Here is a 12,294-nt window from a genome sequence, read left to right on the forward strand (position 1 = left end):
CCACCATCACTACCACCATCGTCATTACCATCATCGTCATCATTATCATCACCATAATTATTACCGTCGTCATCATCGCCATCATCATCATCATCAGCACCATCATCATCACTATCGTCATCATCATCACCACCATCACCACCATCATTATCAATATAATTACTACCGCCATCATCATCCTCATCATCATTACAAACATTATTATTAGCACTGTGTTCAAAATCAACAGATTCACCATTATTCTGACCATTACTATTATCGTCACCACCACCACCACCACCACCACCACCATCACCACCACCGCCACCAACATTATCATCACCATCAACACCATCGCTATCATCGTCACCACTAACACTATCATCATCACCATTGATAACATTATCATTAGCATTGAGTTCACAATCAACATAATCCCTATTGTTTTGATCATCATCATCATTGTCACCAACACCACCACTACCACCACCACCATTATCATCGTCACTATGATAACTACCATCATCATCATTGTCACCAACACCACCACTACCACCACCACCATTATCATCGTCACTATGATAACTAACATCATCATCATCGGTACCATCATCTTCCCGTCAATAACTTCCATCATCGTCATTACCAACATTATCATTAGCACTGTGTTCACAAACAACATAATACCTATTGTTTTAATCATTATCACCATCGTCACCACCACCACCACCACCACCATCATCTTCACTATGATATTTACCATCATCATCATCGTCACCATCATCATCCCTTCAATAACTTCCATCATCGTCATTACCAACATTATCATAAGAATCGTGTTCATATCAACATATTACCATTCTGACTACACCATCATCGTCGCCACCACCATCACCACCGTCATCCTCCTCCTCCTCCTCCTCCTCACCGTTATCATTACCATTTCCCGGAATAATGTTCAGTATAGGTGGAGCAATACAGAAGTTAAGTCTTTTTATATACCTATGTTGTAGATATAACTGAGTCGACTACACGTGAAAAAACATTGAAATCGTTGCTTTCTTAATATCCTCCCAAAGCACGTCTGACCACACGAAAAAATAACTTAAAAATCCAAGCTTTCCAAATGTATCTCTCTTGCTCGACTCCACCAGAAAGGCGACCCTGTTCTTCCCAGGGAGAAGATCAACTGTCCGCCTGGATGGCAATGGGACGATGATTGGCAGGTCGACATCAACAGGGCTTGTGATGAGGAAGGTAAGAACGATGTCGAAATTACCTTCCGTCGTCAACGAAGATGATAGAAATGGTGTTCATATGTTTACCTTTAAAACTTGAAAGAGGGTGTCCGAGGATGGGAAGAATTCGTCTGTGATTTAAGTTATTCCTAGCTCTCGCTGGTCAGATAGTGGAATAAAGGCCGTTGCCCGGGGGGGGGGGGGTATGCAGATTATACAAAAGAAGAATGTGCTTGAGTCCCAAAACAAGGCACCTGAAGAAAGTGTTAATTTTTTTAGAATTTCGGTGTAAAAAGGCTCCTGATGCCCTATATTCGGGCTAGTGTTTCCGGAAAGAGAATCTTCTTCCCTTTTCAGTGTAAAACGTTGATCATTTTCATAGATGTTTTTCCCTTATATTCTAAGATATAACTCCACAGGGAGTGGAGATTGTGCACACAGTGTGTGCGGGCAAGTATTTAATCCAATGACCGGGGTAATGTTATATCTGTAAAGCGCTTAAAGACATATTAAGCGCTATATAAAAGCGGAATTATTGTTATTATTATTATATTAAAGAATATGCACCATGTCAAATCTTTAATGAAGTCACTATCATGAACTCTTTATTAGGATACGAGTATTGTATTGAGTCTACTTCGGCTTCGTGGACTCCTGGATGTAAGACGTACCACATGTGCCGTAGGAAGCGATGGGTGCGACCTAGATCACTCATCAAAGGATTCAAAGTCGAAGAGGTATTTAAAGACATTCATCCTCCTTGTCTCCATGCGCATTTCGTCATTCTCATATACTGGACTTGGTTAGAATACAAGGGAATGTATTAGTTTTGTGTTTTAAAAAAAAGAGAGCACGTGTCATAGTTAAAATCATACTTATCAGAGGTGAAAATGGGGCACTACTCGCACATGATAAGAGGCACTCATCAGAGATGGAATAAGGCACTTATGAGAACGGTAAAAGGGAGCTTAGTACAAAGAAAAATGGACAAATATCAGAAGGAAAACGGCACTAATTAAAAAAGGATAGGGGGCACGTGCCAAAATAAAAGGGGCACTTATGAGAGGTGAATAGGAGCACTCGTTAAAGATGTAAAGGGGCACTTTTCAAAAGGGATATGGGCACTTATTACAAAAGAAAAGGGCTCTTATAAATTTGAGATGGGCACCTCTCAGATCTGAATAGGAGCAATTATCTTCGGTGAAGGGGGCGTTTATAAAAATGTGGAACGGGCACCTATTAGAAATAAAAAGGAATACTTATCTGCAGTAAAAGGGGGCACTTTTCCTATGTAAAAAAAATCACTTTAGGGGTACTTGAAAATTAGGGCACTGTCTCTACGTTGTCCTCTTCTAAAATGAATTCCTGAAAACCGTTCTATAAATTTGGTATTACCTGATAGAAGATATTTATGAAAACACAACAACTACAAAATTACAGCAGAATTTCATTGATATAGATAACATCACTTCAATTCCTCCTCGATGATTAAATAAATACAATTGAATCAATGAAGCATTTATAATTCCAGTACTATTCGTAATCGTTTGTTTCATCAAACAGGCGAAAGAAGAAGAACGTACCGGTGACGACTGGGAATATGCACCGATGTTCAACATGAGATTCCACGCTACGGAGAGAAAGATGGACATGGTACGAAGGCGCAGATTGCATCGTAAGATGGTGGCCACTACAGAAAAGGCAGCTTCAATCTTCTCCCTCAAGAGAGCGGTATGTGATACAACTACAGTCAAACCTGTCTATAGCGACCACCCAAGGGAAACACAAAAAGTGGTCTTTGTAGACAGGTTCCTTTAGTACACGTTTCAATTAGAAACCATTTTCAAGGGAAACGCAAAATGTGGTCTTAGTAGACAAGTGGTCACTAAAGCAGGTTTGACTGGTACATGTATATCATAAATATCAATGGGTTTCATGGAAAGACATGGTGAAAAAAGAATGCAGTAAGGTTGATCTAAATGAGCAGGTTGCTCGAGACAAGGAAAAGTGGAGAAGTGGAGGGAGGGAGGGAGTGTCATCATGGCGCCATAAGTCAGTAACCCCTCGTAATAGGGAAATGCTGACTTTTATCTGATGATGAAATGATGATGATGATGATAAAATGATGATGATGATGATTATGATGATGATGATGATTATGATGATGATGATATTACAATACACTTTGATGAGTGCAAGACCAAAAAGGGTCGGTTAAAAGTCTGTTGTGAGGCAAAAGGGCGCTAACACTCTGTTTAAATATATGGGTAACTCCCTTCTGGCTCTCAACAAACGAGTATTATGTATGTAGCTAAAGCTTTCCTATTGAACATCGACAATGTTTTTAGGCATTATCTCTGAAAACAATTTTCCGTAGATAACCGACGACAAGAATGAGAAGCATGATCAGCCCGTTCCACGAATTCTTCTGGAAGCAAAAGGTAAGTAAACTCTGTGAAATATAAAGAAGGAGCTGTGTTGCATTTTACCAACGAAGTGTAGGCCCTAATACGTTAAATTTGAGTGGTTGAGTCATAAGAGTAGTCCTGACGCAGGGACTTGTAAAAGAAGAGCCGTCAGGTTAAAGCAAGATATTTCTGTGATGAATGTAATTGGATAAGTGAAATCAAATGTTTTAAAAGCCGAATGCGAAATACAGACCCAAACCCTGCTCGTCACAATGATATTTAAAGTAGGCCCATTTATTTTTATATCTCGGAGCACCCCAAAAACCTGTTTCAGACACAAATCAAATGGTAGTATGTTATAAGTTTGATAAATGGCTATCGAATCATTTCTCGAAATGTATTAGAAGTCATATTTGAAGACCTAGAAAAGGTCTCCAAAACAGAAGCACCCGTTTCCAACTTTTGTATTCCATTCCTTCTTCTTCCCCTTCCCTCTTGACTTCCATTTACAGTTTTGAATATGTCAATATTTCTTTTCAGAAACACACAAGTACCAACTGCGTGCATACATGTTTCAGGCTCGGAACCTGATAGCAGCCGACTCTGACAGTTTCTCAGGTAAGTTACCACCATGTCATAAACAGGAGAAGAGCTACAAAATAATGAATATTTAACACTTATTTAGATACTAGAATCTTGTTTTCCATTGTACCTTTATTTGTCAAACGTATGTGTACACAATTTTGTACATATGCGTATACTCTTTATGGTTTGAGAAAAATGTAAAAAAGACTTTATTTGAAGTAAAAGATGCTTAATACGATCGCGAAGACTTTCAAGAAATTAGCCTGAGGGTATAATTAAAAATATGTTGTATCCCTTGGAATTATGTTTAGATCAATGGATGAAGGACAGCGCTAATGGTTTTGAAATCAGACTGATATTTCGACAGTCTCTTCGATCGTGTTTTTGTAAAGGTCTTTGATTAGATTTGATGGGGGTGAGGAGGAAATTGCTGACAAATTATTTGCTTACAAGTACTAAAATATTGATCAAATGATTTTCAAAATTTAATTATTCAGGTTTTATGGTCGTTTGATAACTGTTGTAGAAAACACGACATAAAAACGGGAGTTTATATCACGAAATATCGAATGAGTGATTCGAGGTCCTATCTGATTAAATGTCAACTTGAACCTTAAAAACTCTCACTTCCCTTCCCTAACTTCTAAATGTTTTTTTTTTTACATTGATCTGGTTAGACCCGTTCGCCTTCGTGAGCCTTTTGTTTCGTAGTCAACGAACACATGTCATCCGACACTCGCTCTCGCCGACGTGGGACCAGACTCTCGTCTTCGAAGAGATCGTCGTCCACGGAAACCCAGGCTTCCTTGCTCGACATCCACCCGACATCGTCGTCGAGCTCTTCGATTACGATGCCTATGTGAGATTTTGCATTAAAATTATTCTCATTGAATAAATGAAAATGAGTAATTAAAATGTCTACAAGGCATCAATACATATAAATATATATTTATATATATACATATACATTTCCAAATTCAACGAGGGTGGACAGCATTGGGGAAATATGCAACCATTATTATATCATTTCCTTTCGCATTGTATTTTTTTTTTCAAGACTTGAGATGCGAAAGCTGTTGTAAATTTATTTCCTCCCAGGGTCAAGAATAAGTGACGAATAAGGACCAAAAGCAGATTGGAGGAGAAGACGCTTTTTTTAAAGAACCGTTTCTACCGATTCAAAATTACGGTACTTTACCCAATATCCTTAAAAGAGGATATCCAGCGAAATATCTTTATTTACAGTCAATATTGATTCTCCTCTCTCGAAAAATTCTTATTTTATTTTTCTTAATCTATTTTTACCACAGAGGAATGATGAGTTTCTAGGTCGAGTCATCATCAAGCCACTCGTGAAAGTAGACCCCTCCGATCGCAAGGTGTGCAGACTCGGTTGGCATAGCCTTCAGCGAGGGATCAGACCAGCAGGGGAACTTCTCGCCTCTTTTGAACTCTTTCTCGCGGTAAGTAAGGGCATTTGAGTGGAGGGGCAGCTAAACACTTGTTTTCAATAAGTATTTGAAGGGTTTAGATACATATAGTCTGAGCCGACCAACGGGGGCGAGAGGGGGGGGGGGGATACTTGTCTCATTTGAACTCTATACCAGCGCATTCGAAGGAAGAACGATAATTCAAGACGGACGAATCGAATATCATGAAAGAGAAAAAAACTATTTGTTTTTTTCGGTTTTTGTTTCCATCGAGTATACGACATTTTGTGGAAACGTAACGGTGTCCTCTTCCATGCAATTTATCACCCAAATTATGTCGCAGGTCTATTACTTGACAAATATTTTTGGAAGGATTTTCGCAACAGATTCATATTTTGATTGAATTTATCCACTAAAGCAACTGATAAAATCTCTTTTGCAGTACACAACAAAATAATGTGACTTGACCAACAAATATTATTGCCTGTTTCTAATTATCCTATAATTATGTATACCACTAAGCTTATCTTTTCAGGTATTGTTTTATTTCCCGATGTCTTGACTTTTATCCGTCACAAACAGAAAACGAAACGAAGAACAAAACAAAACAAAATAGATGCAGTGTTGAAATCCTTTAACACTTAGATTCATTTAGACTTAGATTCATATGACCATATCATACTTTCAGAGATTTGTGCCGCTAGTTTTCTCCATAATCAATTTTCAGAAGAACCATCTGACCTACCTTTTCTTCCGCCGATGAAGAAGGACCGTTACGTGGTACCCAGTGGGATACGACCGGTAATGCAACGTACTGTGGTCGAGGTAAATATAACAGATCGTATACGACACTTGCTTTCGATAGCAATTTTTTCCAACAATGTTTGAATCCCCAACTTCAACCCTGAACCCTATTCAATATCTTACAGCACCCTTAACCTGTCACCAAATTACAATCCTCACCTTAAGCATAGGCCTACATCTTGGGCGAAATAGAGTCAGTAGCAACTTCAGTCGGAGCAAATGTCGGATCATTCTTTTATTTCATTTTCACTTCTGAAGTTAAACGCAAATGGACCCCGTTGTATAAAACTTACCACTTGTGGTGACTTTGCTATCAATATTAACTACCATGGCATCGTCAATCAACGCCCAATCAAATCAATGTTTCCATGGAAGTTACCATTAATGGCAAAGTTTACATCAATGGTAAGTTTTATGCAACGGGCCCCGAAAACATTTAATTTGAAAATTTGTTCCTATATTTTTCTGACTCTACAAAACCGAAACAGATGAATGCAACTTTTGAAGCAATGTTTACAATGATATTTGTTTACCTTTCTTAATTTTGCTGATTTTAATAATTACTACAATGACCTAAGATTTGTACCACACTTTTAGGCTTCAATAGGTAGTTTTGTTTGTAACAGTACATAATGAGAGGTCTGGCAGAAGGTATACATCGGATTTCCATAACTAACATGTGATTTGCCAATCCTTTAATATCGTAAATTTGCCCTTTCTTGATAATATCTCCGCACTATATTTGTGTTAAATGACGATTAGCAACTTTTATTCGTTCTTTTAAATGATGTACCGGTTTCATTTCTTCTTTCGGACGTTTGAATTTCGTTTTTATTAAATGAATTGATTCGATTCGATTTAATAATAGTGGCTACTTGTATAGCGCACAGGTCCACCTTTCGGTGCTCATGGCGCTTAGAAAAGAGTACATGTAACAGGCATGAGAAAGAAAAAACAATCAACCGAAAAACAAATTCGGAATTCTCCTAGACATAGTAAATTAAAATATTGCAGTAATTACAACGAAAAAAACAAATAGGTTTTTAGTTGTAATTTGAATGTTTCTGTCGATGACAGTTGACGTAATTTTAGAGGGAGCTTATTCCACAGTTTTGGACCCATGGCTGAGAAAGCCCGTTCACCCCAAGCATGTTTAATTCTGGGTGTATTAAGTAATAGTGTGTCTGATGAGGAGCGAAGACTTCGTGTGGGGTTGTATTTTGAAACAGAGTTGCTCAGGTATGCAGGGGAAGACAGAGAGTAAACTATTTAATTTGATTTAATTTGATTTACATTCTTAGATCCTTTGCTGGGGGCTTCGCAACATGGCCAAGTATATGCAAATGAGTGTGAATTCGCCCAGTATCGAGTTTGAAATCGGCGGGAAAGTGGTGGAATCAGAAGTGATAGTAAACCTTCAAAAGAGCCCCAACTTCAACAATCCTGTTCTCGTAGTTGTCGTGGTAAGACCGAAATCGTTATCATGTATAGATGAAATCAATCGTCATGCCTATGATCAGAATTACGTTCCCAGCAGTGGCGTAGCTAAGGGCCAAGGGAGGTACCTGCCCCCAATCCAATTACCCCCCCCCCCCGCCCCCCCCCCCCCCCAAAAAAAAAGGGGGGGAGAGAGAAATAGGGGAGAGGCGGAATACTCAAACTTGAAAAGAAAATGAAATGGCCCCTCCTATCTCATTTCACCCTGTGTCCCTTTTCTCTTGTGCGTGCGTCATCCACTTAATGATTATGATGCTTCCATCCCCATGAAGTCAGTGCTCAATTTTTGGTTTGATCAAGGAGTTACTCCTTGGTTTGATACACGCTACACCACAGGTAGAATATGAAATGCAATAGAACTCATGTTTTTTTTCTTCACCTCAAAAACTTTGATGTATTATTTGCATCATATCTGTGTTAAGTTATTATATCCCAATGCTATATTTTCTTCCTGACATATCATTACTTATCTAATATTATAGTTGTTCCCGGTGGTAGTGTTCTCTTTGTGCAAGTCATAAGTATTTGGTCATTTGGTGTCCGTTATGTAGGAGGCGCGATGGCTCAGTCGGTAGAGCAGTGTTCGAAACCCAGGCGATGCGCTAGTGCCCTCTGGTAAGGCATTAATCCTCATTACCAGGTCCCTCGGAGAGGACCTAAATCCGTCGGCCGTCTGGTTGCTTACTAACAAGCATTTATGCTTTCTTAGCAGTCAGGTAAAATAACCACCACTACAACACAATTATGTACGCGCCCCGGTATTGTAGTTCTAAACATAAACTGAAATCAAACATGTCATTCCCTTCATATTTATTCTGATCTGAACTCTTATAACAAATTGCGATTTGTCGCAACTGTGTACATATTAGAGATAGGAGACTGCAAACTTGTGATTGATTAGGACTTGCGATTGGTTTGGATTAATCGTAACTCTTTATAACACGGGGCTCTGATATACTAAAATCTTAGATATGGGGGGTGTTTCACAAAGATCCTAAGTAGATCTTAACTCTAAGTTGGACTTAAAAATTATGGACAGCAAATGGAGTCTTAAAATGAAATATATTCAAAAGCAGAAATTCAAGTATTTTAGACTTTTTATAAATTCCACATCCAGAACATGAAATCTCCCGTGATAATAGAAAATACGAATGATTTGAATCAACATTTTATGCCTTTTAAAATAACTTTTACAAAATATTTTCAAGGATGCTAATGGCTTTCCATAATTTTTAAGTCCAACTTAGTGTTAAGTTCTACTTAGGATCTTTGTGAAACACCTCCCTGGGCTCTGATATACTAAAATCTTAAATATGGTCGGTAAAGTATATGGCACAAAATAGCTTGGACTTGGCGCCTCTATATCTTTATTTTTTAAACTCATAACAGGATCTTCCAAGAGAAGAGCTTTACACGCCACCCATCAACATCAAGGTCCGTGATCATCGAGCGTTTGGTCGAAAGCCCGTGGTGGGGATAGCGACCATCAGTGGACTGGGAAAGTATCGGCGTCTTGACTCTGTATCAATATCAACGGTCTTGGAAGACGACGAATCAGACAGTATGTATCTCAAGGCTCAAGCTTAATTTAAAGGAATTTTCAAGTGAACATTGCATTAAGGCCTTTGTAAAAAAAAAAAGAGTTGGGACCAATATCCCTGTCATACGTCCGTCACACACGACTGCCAGCCTATACTCAAACCGGATTCAAACTAGACTGATCCTTGACCATCGGGGGAAATTCAATTTTTGTTCGGTCTGTTACCGGTCTGGTCCCTGTTTCGTAAAACTTGTTGTCAGCCAATCAAATGCCACGATTTCAGTAGCTTATAACAGGTATTGTAACTTGTTATTGATGACAAGTTTAATGAACCATGAAACTGATGGTGGTTTCGGTGGCGTAATGAAAATGTCACTGAATTGAAGCTTAAACTACATGTTATGATCACCCCACGAAGTTTTCTGTATCTGCCTATACAGTTTGAGAGTTCCTTAAGTCAAAATACGTTTCGTTAGATATCTTTATTCGTTAGTTTCATTTGTGGTGATGTTTCGTTTTGCTTTGTTTGTTGCTTTAGTTTTATTTTTGTATGTTTGCTGTCGTTGTCCTAATGGAGTGAAATACAAGGAAAAGTGAAAATGAACACTAAGATTCCTAATTTTGACCTAATGAACTTTTTTCTTTGCATATATGTATCCTGTCAAAATTCTATCCCATAGTTGTATGTGGCGTGTTAAAAAATGCATGAAGACTATAACGTTTTAAAAGCACACGAGTTTGTTTGTAATAAACAAAATTTGTTTGTCTTAAACGTTTATTTATTCACTTTTTTGTAGTGGACAACATAAAAATGATTTCTTTCTTTTCCTAAATTCTAGTGCGAAAAGCTCCAACGCTGACTGTGACCGACATGACTGAAGGTAATGGTCGTCAAAATGACTACACAGTCATCGATGTCCCTGAAGAGTCTTCTAGCAAAGAAACCAAAATCACCTTCAAAGAAGATGCGAGGAAGAAAAAGGTAAATAGCATTTTGTATCAGGGTTAGAGTGAATCTTTATTCGTAAATTAAGAACGATTGATATTAGTCATTGATTCCATCCTATTTTCTGTCGTAAGGATCAAACGTCTCTTATGAATACAAGGATAATGACACCAAGCTCATCGATTCTGGAAGAGGCATTTTGATCCTATACGACCATTTTTTGAAGGAAATGTCGATTTCGATATTTGCTTCTTTTGCAACCTTATTCATTCTTAAGGCAGCGAGAAGTTTGAGCTTTGATGACGAGAGCAGCTGTTGTGCGTTCGTCAACACAAAAAACAAAAACCCAATGACATTGTGTTAGTGATGCTGTTGAAAATTGCAGATCTCAGGAGTTGCGTTCTTTGTTTTAGCCACCAGCAAAATCAAATAAACTAATCATATAGCTCCGTTTAGTCTCATTTGACAACGCCCCCTATCGTCAGAGTCAGCAGCCAAACATGTTAGCCTATGGACTTTTACAAAAAAATCGTTGAAAATTCATTGTTTGTTTAAACGAAAAGCACATCCACCCCGTTATCACTAGCTCTTTCATTGGAACCCTCATGTCTCATTGACTTTTGAAAGTTCACCCACCGTAATTTCATCAAAATAAGTCGCAAGCTCGCCATTGCCTATATAACACATGTACAACAAGTCGACCTTTGGACTCAATTTACCACGCGATTGTAAGGTTATAAGTCAAGCACACGAAGGAAAAGAAGCATGAATTATCATAGATCAGTTCTGATTTGTTCATTATTATCCATTTCATCCAACCCCCCACTGTAATTTTTCCATTTAGTAGAGGCAAGCATTTTCCCGAGGTAAGCAAAACATGAATATTCATGAACGGTCAGAAAATACAGCCTTTTAGTACGTAACGTATAGTGAATGGGAATGGGCGATGATCCGTCCAGGAGGTTGAGGTCAGTGGTTTGTGCTGGCAATATTCCAGCGAGCGAAAATGAGACAACCGGAGCAATATGATACACCAAAACATATCATATTTGTATGTTAAGAGCAATGCATCTACCTTGATTCTTGTCTGGATTATTTTGTGTGTGTGTATATCTATGTAATTGTTGGTATATGTTTATATTTTATTTATGCCTTTTTGTGGAAAATATGAACAACAAATAAAGGCCATTTTTCAGGCTATTGCCCTATGTTTTTTTGGCCTCCACCTGCACATACATCATTCGAACATTTGTTTTCGTCTTAGAAATTGTTCGTTCTATATTCTATTTCTGAAGGATATAAAGATTTCTATTTTATCTCATTTTAATCAAACCCAATTCAAACTCAACACCCATTTGCGCAAATTACAATAACTATCTTCTGAGATTGTTTATTATGTCCTTTGACAATTTTAATGTTTTGTTTTTTCTAAACCCTCTCAATGTTGATATTATTTTTGAATGAACTTGTTTTTGCTTATCTCCCTGATTTAAACTGTTTTTTTAATTCTTCACCAGAGAAAAGGTCGACCCGTATGTAACATTATCATTACAAATCTCGAAAGAACATTATCACATCACAAACTGCTTGTGAATACGCACTTTCTGGGTTAATTCTTGATTGTGGTATTAAACAGAATCCAACCTTTTTTTAGCAAACTATTCTAAAAAAGCAGAAAAAAATCAGAGAAACAGACCGGTCAAAGTTTGAACAAAGTAGGAATTGTAAACACTACATGCAAAGGAGCTTCACATTTCCTAAATCGGTAATGTCACTGTGATATGGTGACGGGCAATTCTCATTTGTTCCAAACTTCCAACTCGCACAATTTCTAAAATGTCAGTTTTTCAAAACTGAGTAGGGTCTT

At 38.0% G+C, this 12,294-nt stretch overlaps 1 protein-coding gene across 1 annotated transcript in view; it reads left to right on the forward strand.

Moving 5' to 3' along the window:
* LOC589501 (myoferlin) overlaps positions 1-12,294 on the forward strand; it is a 69,807-nt gene that overhangs the window by 36,946 nt on the left and 20,567 nt on the right. Inside the window, exons 26-36 of the mRNA XM_030985973.1 lie at positions 1,134-1,236; positions 1,830-1,954; positions 2,781-2,948; positions 3,595-3,658; positions 4,166-4,243; positions 4,888-5,069; positions 5,521-5,677; positions 6,368-6,465; positions 7,746-7,907; positions 9,331-9,502; positions 10,321-10,463. Coding sequence (XP_030841833.1) covers positions 1,134-1,236; positions 1,830-1,954; positions 2,781-2,948; positions 3,595-3,658; positions 4,166-4,243; positions 4,888-5,069; positions 5,521-5,677; positions 6,368-6,465; positions 7,746-7,907; positions 9,331-9,502; positions 10,321-10,463 — 1,452 coding nt within the window. The remainder of the gene's footprint in view (positions 1-1,133; positions 1,237-1,829; positions 1,955-2,780; positions 2,949-3,594; positions 3,659-4,165; positions 4,244-4,887; positions 5,070-5,520; positions 5,678-6,367; positions 6,466-7,745; positions 7,908-9,330; positions 9,503-10,320; positions 10,464-12,294) is intronic.

Source organism: Strongylocentrotus purpuratus, unplaced genomic scaffold (genome assembly GCF_000002235.5).
Source record: "Strongylocentrotus purpuratus isolate Spur 01 unplaced genomic scaffold, Spur_5.0 spur5_scaffold_15, whole genome shotgun sequence".
Classification (NCBI taxonomy): domain Eukaryota; kingdom Metazoa; phylum Echinodermata; class Echinoidea; order Camarodonta; family Strongylocentrotidae; genus Strongylocentrotus; species Strongylocentrotus purpuratus.